The sequence below is a fragment of the Rhizophagus irregularis genome, chromosome 29, assembly GCF_026210795.1.
Source record: "Rhizophagus irregularis chromosome 29, complete sequence".
NCBI classification, from domain to species: Eukaryota; Fungi; Glomeromycota; class Glomeromycetes; order Glomerales; family Glomeraceae; genus Rhizophagus; species Rhizophagus irregularis.
This window is the reverse complement of record NC_089457.1, coordinates 3,128,173-3,142,971: the sequence shown is the minus strand read 5'-3', so window position 1 is coordinate 3,142,971 and position 14,799 is coordinate 3,128,173. Positions and strand designations below refer to the sequence as shown.

At 29.2% G+C, this 14,799-nt stretch overlaps 3 protein-coding genes across 3 annotated transcripts; 2 read left to right on the top strand and 1 right to left on the bottom strand.

Annotated features, from left to right (window-relative positions):
* Window positions 1–2,053: 2,053 nt before the first annotated feature.
* Window positions 2,054–2,657, bottom strand: OCT59_020025 (uncharacterized protein; the record flags this gene model as incomplete). Its single annotated transcript, XM_066143911.1, has 3 exons — window positions 2,054–2,210; window positions 2,264–2,458; window positions 2,650–2,657. The coding sequence occupies 3 exons, from the start codon at window positions 2,655–2,657 to the stop codon at window positions 2,054–2,056; spliced, it is 360 nt and encodes a 119-aa protein (XP_066005615.1).
* Window positions 2,658–5,903: 3,246 nt separating this feature from the next.
* On the top strand, window positions 5,904–7,077 carry OCT59_020024 (uncharacterized protein; the record flags this gene model as incomplete). Its single annotated transcript, XM_066143910.1, has 5 exons — window positions 5,904–6,129; window positions 6,204–6,272; window positions 6,349–6,429; window positions 6,501–6,560; window positions 6,638–7,077. 5 exons carry the CDS (start codon window positions 5,904–5,906, stop codon window positions 6,700–6,702), a joined length of 501 nt encoding a protein of 166 aa, XP_066005614.1. The 3' UTR covers window positions 6,703–7,077.
* A 5,088-nt stretch (window positions 7,078–12,165) lies between these two features.
* OCT59_020023 (uncharacterized protein) lies at window positions 12,166–14,488 on the top strand. The gene is made up of 5 exons (XM_025319479.2): window positions 12,166–12,611; window positions 12,718–12,969; window positions 13,059–13,591; window positions 13,668–13,882; window positions 13,962–14,488. Exons 1-5 carry the CDS (start codon window positions 12,197–12,199, stop codon window positions 14,128–14,130), a joined length of 1,584 nt encoding a protein of 527 aa, XP_025173732.1. The 5' UTR covers window positions 12,166–12,196; the 3' UTR covers window positions 14,131–14,488.
* The last annotated feature ends 311 nt before the right edge of the window (window positions 14,489–14,799 follow it).

Genomic DNA, 14,799 nt, shown 5'->3' with positions numbered 1-14,799 from the left:
CGGGAGCGGAAGAACACTGAGGACACAACGAAGGATGTGCGTATAAGTCAGGAGCGTGTAGTCGTCGATGGGACAGAGTAGGAGCGCGTCGAAAAACAATTTCAACCGAAAAATAGTCAAGTTGTGGTCTTTAAAGTACGTGCGCGGTCCAAAATCGAGAAAAATTTCCAGGTAAGGTTCCAAGAATAAGAAGTCGCGTTATACGCGTATCGTGTTAATCTAGATAGAGAGAAAAAGGTTTGAAAATATAATTGATCATGACGTGGGGAAATAAATTTCCGAAGGTCGGAGTCGATATGAATGCCATTAAAAGCAAGAGATTTGGACGACAAATGGTCTTTGGCGAGAGCGTCAGCGCGATTGTTAAGAGCCATAAGAGCATCATCCGAGTGGGCAGGAACTTTAGTAAAGGTCAGACGAAGAGACTTAGAAATACAAAGTCGCTTGAAATACGATAGTTCTTTAGACGAAGTGTGCGTGAACAGAAGGGGGTAGATAACACTTTAATGGCGGAAGAAATACTAATAGCTATTGAAATTCAGCGGAAGCGCCTGTTGGGAGGAGTTCCAAAACCGATAGTGCAGCATATAATTCGCAGTGGGACTGAGGAGGATCGGTGAGATAAAATAAATCCTTGTTCATCAACCGAGTCCCATAGAGATAAAATATATAGTGGTTATCCGGCGCAGAGCAAAGGTAGGGGCTAGAAGGATTAATAGATTGTGGTGTAATCACCGAATCAATAAGAGCAGGAGTAAAATTATCTTGTAAAGTATCAATATTCAAAGGGATGAAGGGAACTAAATCTATTACAAAAAGCTTTAAGAGAAGAAAAAATATAATAATAAGATAAATTAATAAAAAGGGTAAAAGAATGCAAATGCAATCTAGAAGGCAAGGTAGTTAAGCGAATCATCCAATAGGTAGAAGCGCGCAACCAGCAGGAGACGCCATGAGCAGAAGGTATTTGGATCGTTTGATTGAAGAATTATTAAATTACATCCAGTACACGGTCGCAAGGATAGAGAGCTAGAATGAGACGTGAAGGTATTTTCCGGGGAATTATCCAGGATTATGGACCAATGTGAGAGAATAACCTCGGAAGAAGGAGCTGTTCGTAAAGTTCGTCCAATAATAAGTTCCGAGGAATTCAAGGTAGAATCATCAGGAGGGGAGTCGAAGATTTGGTAGTTAATTGGTAGCAATCCACGTATTGTGAGTTGAAGTTATTAAAATAATCTACTATATGTACAAAGTTTGATATGATTATCTAAATTCGTAAATTTTATTATAAAATGTCTTAATATTAGGTCTTTTTTTGGATCATCTCAACATTGTTCCGTTAATTTTTTACTATTTTTGGTCTTCATCCCAAAATATTATTTTTATTGCAAGTTCATAATTATGATCAAAATTAATAAAAAGTGGCTGTCCAGATGAAATTCCCATATTTCCCATATAAGCATACTACATATCAATTAGATGTTCAACGTCCAACGAACATTGTCTAAATCCAACACTGGTTGGGATATATCTGATATCTGATATATGTATGACAACAACAGATAATTTTTAATGGCTACAGTACGATTTTCTGAATGACATATTCCCGAATACTGTATACCTTTTCCTGAAGTTAATTACCTGAATGCCAATTTTCCGATCTGGACATTTTCCTGAAACATTCAATTTCCAGAATTCTCGTTTCCCGAATCCCAATTGCATAAATTGCTGTTTTTGAATTTTGTTAAACAATTTATCATTCAACTAGAATGGTTCACTTTATAAAATTTGGGAAGAAAGGTGATGCAATCATCTGAAAAATCACTTCGATATGTCAAGAAAAATTGATCATAACTGAAAAATACTGAAATTATACCGAGAAATTTTCTCCCAAGTATAAATTAATTTGATTTTTTTTCCTTTGATAATGATTAAAATCTTTGTATTGTTTAGATTTAGTAATATATGCAGTAAATAGAATTTGCGAAATGATCAGCTGATGATCACATGCGCAAATATTTTTTCTTAATTTCAGAGCTCGCGAGCCGGCTCATGACTCTCGAACGAGCTGCATTGAAGCTCGACTCGAACGAGCTGAGCTAAATTGATTGCGAGCTGCGACTCGGCTCGGCTCAATATACCTGGCTCGCGAGCTTGCTCGAGCTGGCACGGCTCGACGGCTCGTGCGGAGCATTAATGAATACCATCTATTAAAAAACCTTGTCGGATCATTTCCTGAACACCATTTTCCCGAATATACCTTTTCTTGAAGTTAATTACCTGAATGCCAATTTTCCGAACTGAATCATCCAATTTCCTGAATCCCGTTTCCCGAATTCCAATTTCATTGAAGTCCAATTTCATGAATCCGAGTTTCCGAGTTCCAGCAGTATCCTGAATCCCAATCTTCTGAATTTCAATATCCTGAATTCCAATATTCCGAATGGACAATTTCCTGAAACATATGACAATAAAATATATTTTTTAAAATTTACTGCATAATACAATAGATGGTATTCATAGTGATTATATAAAAAAAGTACCGATGGCGAGTTAAATAATCTATAAATTTTAAATTCTAATTTTACTAATTTTACTTTATTTATTTTAAAGGTGAAATATATTTTCATTCAGAAGAACAAATACCCGATCATGGTTCTTTAAAAATATTGAAACATTTTAATTTTATTTTGAATTAATATTAACTGTTCTTATTAGATACTTATACGAACAAAAATTTATAAGATAAAGATTATTGCAAATTTTTTAGTTTGTAATTAGGGTACCCAATAACTGTGTTATTATACAAACGTCCAAGATCATGTTCCATATAAAAAGCATACTAGTAAACAATAGGTATTTAAAATTAATGTGTGATATTTAATCTAAAATCTAAATGACGTAATGCGTCGACGTAATACGTCAAAAATATCATAACCTTTTAGCGTTGTAGAATGTGAAGAATGGCGACAAATTGCCAAATTTGATCCGGACAATATCGTAAATTTATTTGAAGAAAAATGAAGTTATTGGCGATACAACAAATTCCAGGAAAGTTGTATATGAATATCTCAGATTGAGATGTAATCAACTTCCATCTTGGAAACGATTTATTTATTTTTTTATAGTAATTTATATTGATGTAAATAAATTTAAAATGGCGTTATACATATCTGATATTAACGCCTTTATTTGTAAATTTAGCTTAGGGAATTGGGGTTAGTGTTATAAATAGTCGATAATCCCGGCCTCTTGAATTTATGCAAGATTTGTGGCATAACACATTTATTCGCAATTCAATTTGTAAAAAAAGTACGTGAAGTTGATATTATACTACTTTGTAAATGAAGAAAGCGACTACTGTATAGCGCTGCATACAGGCTAGAATTCCAAGTAAGTTAAGTTAGTTGAATAGTACCCGAGGGTACTATGCAGGAAATAACTTTGACCAAATATCAATTTTGGCCAAAATTAGCGCCGGATACTATTCAAAATATCGAAATTCGTAGTTTAGTACCCGATACTACTTAAAGGGGGATACTATTATTGCATGCGGTGCTGTACGATATAATTTTGAATTGTAAGAATTTGTAAAAGAACGATGTAATTCTTGTACTATTTTTAATAATAATTTAATAACTATTTTAAAATAAATTGATACAAGTCAGGATACTACTATCCATTAATAATGTTGAAGATTGCTTTTTTAATATTATCAGGAATGTTTAAATAATTTTGAATATTTTATTTCTGAACAAATTCTACAATCCAGTATCAAAACTTCCTAGTTTAATAATAATAGTAATAATACCTATAGTCCTATAACCAAAAATATTTTTTTATACCTCTGCACAAGAATATGCAATTAAAAAGTCAAGGTTTACTGACCCGCTAAAGTTAGAAAAGTCTACGCCTGTTTGAGTAACAAAAGGAGAGTGTGTGAGTGGAATACGAATTGTACCGACATCCACGTCGTACAGCCGGTATATAATTGACAAACAGCCTTTTTTAACGAATTTAAATGATTGTAATTTATCAAATATTTCATTCTTTATTACAACGATAATAATTATCAATTTAATTACATTTTACAGTATAATACACCTAATATACCAGAATAATACATATAACAGATAACATATCTTTAAATTCAATTAAAAATTCTAGAAGTAGGATTAGAAGATAAAATGTATTCACATTTTATTGTAAAAATAAATAATAGTTATTTTTACCCGTATAAATATTATATATATATTTTCAATACTATTATTATACCAAATTGTTGTATCACAAAGAAATAAGTTATAATAATTTCCTTTTAGTCTTTATTAAAACTTAGTAATTAATTACGTATAATATTTACTTATTCAAATTAAACAATTATAATAACAAAGATATTTTATTATTAAAAATTTTGCGTTTCAAGCATTGTACGTTTGAATAACGTAATAAAAAATTATATTATTACTTATAACGTTAATGTAATGTTGTGATACATATGATTAACACGCTTAAAACTGTAATGGAATGTGTAATTTATGCAATTCATTTATGATTGGCAAAATGCGGATCATGTTCTAATTAGAATGAACTGTGAAACAAAAACATTAAATCATTTGACATTTCGGCGGAAATGTTCCGTAATAACCAAACTTTTTTTCTAAATACTAAAGTTCTTTCAAACCAATGGCTATTCGTAAAGAAGTAGTTAGTACCGCTATTAACAAAGCAGACGCATTAATAAATAAAAATATTCATAATAATATTGATAAACAGTTCGACTTCAGAAAGCAAACCATTTTTTCGGATGAAACTCTTACAAGCGAAGAAACTTCTGAAATATTGAGAATATTAAGTAAACACCGGGATAAAGCTAAACTTCTTATTAATGAAGGATCAAAAAGATTTTGCGAAAATTGCAAAGAAGAATGTTTAGCTACATTATATTGTGAAAATTGTGTTCGAAAGTTTTTAAAAAATAATTTTTCAAATTGGACTTCTGAAAATGATAATATTGATAAATTAATTCAAAAATGTCAATTGGAAACACTTACTCCATATAATGTAGTTGAATGGATTCCTTATGATTCCTTAGAAAATGTAAAATATTTAACGAAAGGTGGATATTCAGAAATTTATTCAGCAGATTGGAAGGATGGAAAATATTATGAATGGGATTCTAAAAACCAATCATTAAAGAGGAAAGGTACAAGTAAAGTAGTTCTAAAAAAATTGAAAAACATAGAAAATGCAAGCAAAAATTGGTTTGAAGAAGTACGTATATACATAAATACATGTGTATATTAAACATATTTTTATTGACGAATTTTTTTCCTACCTTTTTTTAGGCGAAATCTTATTTCATTGCAAGTAATAATTGGAAGACTATTGTTAAATATTTTGGTATAACTCAAGATTCAATGTATGGAAATTATATACTTGTAATGAAACAATTGGATATGGATTTAAGAAAATATTTACAAAAAAATCACAAGCAATTAAAATGGGGAGAAAGGATGCAGATGACGTTTAATATAATTAGTACACTTCACAACATACATGGAGAAAATATTATTCACAAAGATTTGCATTCTGGAAATATATTATATTTAGAGAAAAATAAGATTTGGTATATAAGTGATCTTGGATTTTGTGGTCCCGCTAATAAGCCATTGAATAGTATATATGGAAATCTTCCTTACATAGCACCAGAAGTTATATACAAAAAAGAGTATTCTTCAGCATCAGATATATATAGTATTGGTATGCTTATGTGGGAAATTTCATCTGGACAACCACCTTTTAGTAGTTATGAACATGATTATAATCTTGCAATTAGAATAGTAAATGGGCAAAGACCGGAAACAGTATTGGGAACCCCTTCAGGGTATAGAGAATTGATGGAGCAATGTTGGAATGCTAATCCATTAAAAAGACCTGATATTAATGTACTTTTAAATGATATAAGAGAAATTAAAAGATCATATTATGAGAATAAAATTGACCAGAAATCAGAAGATTCGGTTAATGACCTAATAGATGTAAATTCTACTTTAAACACAAAAAATATTGGCAGCAAACTTTATACTTTTAAGGATATTCCTATACCAAAAAATATTATTGAAGGTAACTGAGATGTTTCTATAAATTATTTTGCCCATTAATTGACATTTATAATTAATTTTTTTGTAAATGAACAGATAATGATGAAATATTTAACAATCCTAACCTTCATTCAGAAGATCAAGACGAATTAGAAATTCCTGATGGTAAATATAATTATAGCATCACATTTGTAAAATGTTTTATTTAATAAGCTGAATAATTTTATTTGTTATAATTTAGATATTGAAGATATACTTGGTATTCCAATTGATGTCAAGAATGATAATAATAATGATGAACCAAAACAGATACCAGATGAAGGTAATATTATTGAATATTTTTTTATTGTTATGGATTTAAGTATTTACATATAATTTTATGTACAACTATAGATAGTGTAAGTAATGATTCAAAAAAGAAAAGAAATTGCTCAAGTATTAATGTTCTTAAAGGTAAATATTATTTATATTTTACCAGTAGTATTTCTTTGTAATGTTTATAATTTATATTATATTTTAAAAAAAATTAGATATCATTACGAGATTAACAAAAAAAAAACCTAAAAAAAGTAAGTTAAAAATTACATATTATTAATTAACATACCCAAATTTAATTATGATAATATTATAAAATAATAAGATTTTATTCAAATTTATGAAATTTAAAATTTTTTAAAAAAATTCTTATAAAAATATGAAAATTTAGTGTGATATTATACTATAGAATTTATGGTTTTTAAATTGGAGATAAATAGAAAGGTGGAAAGTGGGAATGGTAACTTATTGTTAATTTTTTTTTTTACAAAAAAAAATGAAATTATCTAGCATTTTTATAATTTTCTAAATGTTAAATGCAGTTATTTTTCATTATTAAATTTTATTTTTATTATTAATTGTACTGAATATTATTATAAATCAAATCAAATTTTATTAAATAAACTTTTTTATATATTTATTAAGTATTTTATACAATTTTGTTATCATTTTTCAATTTGCCATTTTCTTATTACTTGGCAGAAACAGTCAATTTCTTATACATTACTATACTAAAATAATTAAAAAGACAAGAAAAAGAGTCCTGTTTTGGAATATTTTAGGAGTAGAAATGGAAATGTTGACTCACATCCTTATGTAAATTTTATTTAAAGATTTTCAACAAGCTGTTTTTAAATAAATGCAAGCATATCTTGACAAGAAATGTCCAGAAGCACCAAATATATAATGCAAAGTTACAATCTAAGCATCAGAATGCCACATTAACAATTGAATAACTTCAATATAAAAAACTCTTGAGTCATTCATTACTATTCAATGCATTATCTTCAGCTGATATTCCCTTTCTTTTGTTGATAATCCACTAATCTATTTGTTATTATTCTTTAACTTTCAAATACCTTTGTCATTCATTCAAATTACCAATGAAATAGAAGAATAAAAATGCAAATAAATGGTAGCTTTCACTCAAAATCTTTATATCATCATGAATTATTTAAAGTAGTTAGTTGAATAGGGTGATCTTGATTTAATACATAATCTTGGATATTGTTTAAAAATGGAAAAATGAAATCAAAGCTTTGAATTATATAAAGAAGCAGCTGAAATTGGCAATTTTAAATCCTGGAAATTGCTATCAAAATGAAAAAGAATGAAATCAAAGCAGTTGAATAAAATAAAAAAGTGAGATTATATGATGAATAAAATATAATCATGGAGAATGTTATTATTAGAGATTATCGTAAGCTGATCATATGTTGCCAAACTCCTTAGTACCAGATATCATGTTATGTCTGGAGGGCAATGCGCATTGATATACAAGAAAATTAATTCCATTTGCACCAAAGATATTCAAGGAATTGGTATAGCTAAATAAAAAACAAATAATGTATTTAGGATTTTATTAATATTCAGGAGCTCGTAGTGATATACAATACGTTTCTTGTATATTTATCCATATGATGCTTCGCATTGTTAATTCTTTTATTTTTAATCTATTATCGATATCACATAAATTGATTGTTTATACAAATGAACAAGAGGAATCGCATTTCAATTTTTAATAGCTTAAATCAGCACTCCTTTTTCTGTCGTAGGCTGCTCCTTTACAGAAACTTCAAGATCGTAGCGATGGCTTAATGCGCAGTAACTGCGTTATAAATACATAGTGACCACATTATGTAATCGTAAAGAAATTACATATATGCAAGCCATCGCTACGATATTGAAGTTTCTGTAAAGTCGTTTTTGAATAATTCATAATACAGTAAAGGTCGTATAAGTTTTAATCTTATTTTGATGTATTTATATGTGATAAAAATAGCAGTGTATGATCACGTAGTTTACAGGATTAGTACTAGTGGTGCTTGATATAATGGTAAAAATAATCATTTTCTAGAAGTTTAATGTATTCTACCGCAGAATATATGGGTCGCATTCATTTCACCGACAATCATTTCACTGACAATTATCTTACCGACAGACGTTTCACCGACAGTGTCATTCGCAGACAAATGTTTTGCCGACAATCATCATTCTCACCAACAAGGGAATTTAGGATTAATGTTAGGTTAGGGTTAGGGTTAGTATTAGCCTATTAGGTTAGGGTAAGTGGATTAGGATTTCAAAACTGTCGGTGAAATGATTGTCGGTGAAATGGAGCCAGACCCGAATATATTATGCACAATAAGTAATGTGCATCATACTGTTAGGTCAGTTCTTTACGCTTAAAAATATTAAGCAAATAATTTAATTATGTAAGCAGAAGGTATATGTATTAACAGTAAATAAATAATAAACTGTATAACAAACATCTGATCAGACATGTACAGTAGTACAGCATCAGCATATATATTCAATCACTTTTATTACTTTAAATAAAACTTTATTATCTTTTCGTTATCTGAAAGAAACATTACTACAAAAATATCCTATATTTATAATAAAAATATTGCATATAATAAATATTTGCTATGTTTAATAAATTTAATATATAAATATATATATAGTTTAACAAATCTCATATATTTAATAAATATAATAAATGTAATTAAACATCAGGACCGTCACATGATGATCACATGACAATTCACTTTCTGATTTAATTTACATCTCCCGATTAACATCTATTATGAGTGAAGCGAAAATTGATTTATAAATACGGTATTATGGGTCTCTTAACGTATCAAAACAAAGAAATTACGTTTCAATCAGTTCAAGAACTCAAGACGTTTAATCTGTCTAAACTCTGTTTATTCTTAAAAATAGATATAAATATCGTCAGGATTTTTTTCATTACTTTAAAATTCTCGAGCAACAAATGGTTGAACTGTTGATGGCAAAAGCTTTATGTTATTTACTTGACAACATATTCATGTATATCTGAGAAAAAAATATTTATCATTATGTTAATTGTGTATGATTGAACTTTCCAATCATTAAGGAAACCATGAAGGTGCCAATAGATATCATTGGTATTATCGAATATCGAATGGTCCACGCCATTTGTTTTCTTCAAATGAGAATTGAAGTTCAAAATTAAGGTAAAAGCTTTTTTGATCATCAGGTATAGTAAAATGGAAGTCATAATGAGCAGATGAGTCTCCACTAGTGATAAAACATCTTTCGTAGCTATTACATTTAAATTCAGTATAGGCCGAAACTTGAGCCCATGTACTGTACCTCTGACCAATTTTGTTTTGGATCCATACTGTTTTACCTATATATATAATACATTATTCAGTATTTTGTACAACTTACTTCTAGACAGTAATAATAAAATAAATTTTTTTAAGTGAGATTATCAAGATGATGATTTCATCCAAAAAAGGAAAGTACAGGGGATGAAAATCCCGACAGTGCTAAATCGAAATCATTATTCCTGATACTCATTATTCCGGTACTCACTATTCAGACAATTATATTTTATTGATTTTTATTATTTTGAACTAATGTTTGTTTTTTACATATGTATGAAATGTTATCGGATAAAAAAATTTTTTTTAAAAAAAAATAAAAACCACGGCAAATTCGCAAAGTCATTCTAAGGCCGCTGGCTTCTTTTTCGTTTTACATCAATTTGGTTTGTGAAACTAACTAAAGTTATATTACATTTTTGTGTCTTGAGAAAAGTACTATGTGACTCTACAATATGTTAACCGACAATTATCTCATCGACAAACGATTCACCGACAGGGCTACATTGTGTGTGGCTTTGAATCTTTATATGTCCGATCCCTAACTCATTTTTTTTTGTGTATTATCAATATGATATCATTCAACATTTTTCTTACATGCTTTTAATCAAATGAATCCATAAATTAATTAGATTAATACTCATGATTAATTGCCCTTTACAATCAAATCGTTTTTCTATTTGAATTTTTAAAATAGAATAATCTTTTATTGAGTAATTTGCATTCCAAAATACAATAAAATTAATTAAAATTTATTTTAAAATTTTAATCCTTACTTATTTTTGCTGCGCCTTAGAGAAATTTGGTGTACTGTATAATTAATGTTTTTTTTAAAAAAAAAACAGTAAACGCATTTCTTTATTAACTGTAAAAGAACATATTACATGATAAAAGAAGAAATACATTGAAATTTGGCAAGCCACTCCTTCTCTGCTCTTCCTCTCACCACTTCACCTCAAGGGATTTAACGGGATTTTCGTGCAATGGTACGTCCATACCTACCGCAACCCTCTTGCCATCCTAGAGGCGTCATGATTACCAAATCTCTCCATACCGAAATCTTCGTATAATAGTGTATGAATTAATGTTATTTCGTTCTATTTTATTATCTTGTAGTGCCTGCCAATCTCCAGAATAAAAAAGTTTAGGCAATCGTTTTTTAGGAGAATTTCATTTTTTTTTTAGAGGAATCGAAAATGGTTAAATGAAATATTAATATTATACTGTACACAGGAATATGAATAAAAATTAAATTATTATAAAGCTGTTATTTTTTCAAACGATGATATCATTACTATTTTTATTTTCGCCATTTGTTTTCTCATCATCGAATAATTATTTAAACTATCTGGTAATTTAAAAATAGTAACACGGATAGGTATAAATTGGTTGATTATTTTGATTATTGAGAATATGCGGTACAACAATTAGTGGTACCCCTATAAAAAATTTTATCCGTTATTTCAGCCTTTCACGGATCCATTCACGAAAATGTAAATAATTCGATAAATTCCGGGATATAAGGTTATTAATTCCGGAAATATGAGCCCTTTACGGAAAAGAGACGGAATATAAAAAACGGATCGATTTTTTTTGCAGGGTACCGGTGGTGTTGAATTCGAAAGAAGTTCGAGACGTAAATTTGATGAATTCAAGAGGAATCCCAGATTTTAAAGCTCTAGGTAAACTAATTCAGGATGACAATTTAAAATTATATATTGGTCTTTAATAGCTAATAAAGGTTTATAATATCTATAGTGTATGAAAATACATCAATGATTCGCAAAAAAATGTGACGTTGTACAGTAGATTAACTACGCCCTATGTTGTCACGTTTCTTATTTAAATTACCATAAATGAAAGGCCGATTATATTTTCTATTTTATGATCGTCACACATAAGCTACAATAGCTATTTAAATAGGTATTTTTTACGTAATTCGAACATGTGATATAGATTTAACTTTTTTTAAATAATTATTTAAAATAAATTGAACTACCATATATAGTATACCATGTCAAAATATGTAAAACAAAAAAATGGTTGTTTAAAAGTAATATTTTACTCGATTTGATTATTTTAAGCATAAATATTATTAGATTATTTACAGTTTAGCTTAAACTATGGCGTACTTTTTTAAATAATAAACAATCCGAAAAATAAATGTGTTGCTTGATTATGTTTGATGTAATAACAAAAGAGGAAATAAATTACCATATAATATTTTAATCAAAAACAACAAATGGCTATTTAAAAACCAATCAATACCAACATTCATTTATAATGGCGTATCGGAGTAACAAATCCATTGAACTAAAAATAGAAGACTAAAAAAGATTCATAAAGTATAAAAGAGTATTGTTTACTCCGTTTTTGTTAAAAGTAAAATCATTTTTGAATATGGAAGGATTTCTAGTAAGGGAACTCAAAAATTTCGAATATACGATTCTTGATTCTCTCAAAGATCAAGAGTCTTCCATTATAAAACGTGCAAGAAGACAAGAAACACAAAGAGCGATCGTAGATACTACAGCTCTTGTTAATGAATCTGATGAATCTGGGGAAACCGTTTGGCATAATTGGGCAGGAAATATTTCGTTTAAACCAGATAAAATATTTTACCCAAAGAGCGTTGAAGATTTAAAAAGTTATGTAAAGAGTGCACAAAAGAATGGAAAGAAAATTCGATGTGCTGCTGAAGGTCATAGTTGGAGTTCGCTTTCAATGACAAATGATTATTTAGTGATTTTAAACAATATGGATAAAATTGATATTGAAAAGAGAGATGATGGATATGTGGTTCATGCTGAAGCTGGTAAGTTGTAAATAAATGTACCTTTACGGTTATTTTGATACCGTCACTTATAACGAACGTGAAATAAGCCAGATTGATTTATACTAATGCTAATTTTATAATCCAGGAGCTCAAATCTCGCAAATCGATAAAGCACTCGAGAGGAATAATCCACCATTGACGATCACTTCTATGACCGTCCTTGATAATGTAAGGATTGGAGGTGTTGTCGCAACTGGAAGTCATGGTGCTAAATTTGAAGCGAGAACAATCGTTGATCAAGTTGTTGGTTTACAAATCGTGACTGGCGATGGTGAATTACATGAATTTTCAGATGAAAAGAACCGTGATGAAATGGAGGCTGCACGTGTCAGTTTAGGTAAGCCAATGTTTCATGTGGTTCGCTTACATTTAATTTGCAGGCGTAAGCTCAATAGAAATTAATACTTTCTACATTATCTATCGTAGGTTTATTAGGTATCATGTCTAGGGTAACCTTACGTGTTGAACCAATGTACGATCTTCGAATGACTGACACTTATCCGCTTAAGTCTAAGTTTGATTCAGCCGCTATCAGAGATCTTGTGAAAAATTCGGATGGAATTGAAATTTTCTATTGGCCATTTAATACACTAACAAAAGATCATTTAATATCAAAAGAAACGGAAAGACTATGGATTAAACGATGGACAAAGTCTACTGATCCTGTCACTTTAAATGAACTCCAGCAACTTTTCCTTCGTATCGCTCAAGACGCATCTACCAAAATAGCTCATCACTTTTATCAGGAAATTCTAAATTCCCCGGAAAAGACTCCATTAATCGCCAACTTAGCTGGAAAAGTAAAGTTGGTAGAACATAATGACGTATGGAGTGCACCTGATGCAATACATTATCAGGCAGGAATTGATAATTTACCTTGCGAGGATTTGGAATTTGCAATTAAAGCCGATAAAGACTTTGAAAATGTCATAACGGAAATTGATTACATTTTTAATAGAGTATGTGTTTTTAATTTCTTTGAGGCTTGTACAATGTTATATTTTAAATTTATCCTCAATCTCGAATTATCAATAGATTTTTGAATACGCGAAGAAGGGACAATATCCTCTTAATTTAGTCGTTGAAATACGTATCACCAAAAGCTCGAGCGCTATCTTGTCAGACGCATACGATAAAGATCCTGATGCCTACTATTTCTTTATCGAAGTCTTATCTATAAAAGATACACCATTATTTAAGGAATTTTCGATCGAACTTGCTCAAAGATGGATGCAAAAATATAATGCGAGGTAAAAGAAATTAATATATGAACTCTATGATTATTTTGCACTTGAATCTAATTTTATTTGCTTTTGATGATCATACTAGACCGCATTGGGCTAAATCTTGGGAATATGTGCCGAATATTACTCAATATCTACATGAACAGTTGGGCGAACGTGCCAAAAAATTTGAGGCTGTCCGTGCAAAGTATGATCCAAATGGCATTTTTTTCGATAACGAATCGTTGAAACAAGTGATCTATGGAACCAAATAATAAATGTTTAAATGCCTAGCAGATATGACCGATTTTCATGAATAAAATTTTTAATCAAAAAGATAGCAATATAATGTTAATATGTTTAATATTTTTTTTTGTAAGTATGTAAAATAGCTTAACTTTTAATTATTTACTACTTTATTTCATTTAATTGCCGATCCGTCTAAGAACGGCACTATCGTATATGTAAAATACATATCTGATGCGCGTTACAATGTAAAGTCATTTTTTCTATAGTAATGTTATAATTATTTTAACATATTATTTTTCCTTGAGTTTTTTTTTACATATATCATATGATTTTTATTAAAAAATATTGAGTTATCGCAGTTTTAGTATTTGTGAATTTATTACCAACTATACAATTTTCGTTAAATTTCGCCCCCGAACAAATAATGCTAAAAAAGTAAAAATTGTGCTAATCTTAAACGAATTGACAATTAAATAATTAATAAATATTTTTTTTTAGTAATTTGGAGTTGGTTAATTATCATTATAAGCCATTTGTTGATATTTAAATATAATAATATAATAAAAAAGTTATCAAAATTCGCATGTAAAAGCGGAATCTGACGCGCGTGAAATGTGGTGTTGTTTAAAGATATAATATTTTAGCATATTATTTTTCCTTGGGTCTTTTTACATATATCATACGATTTTTTTATA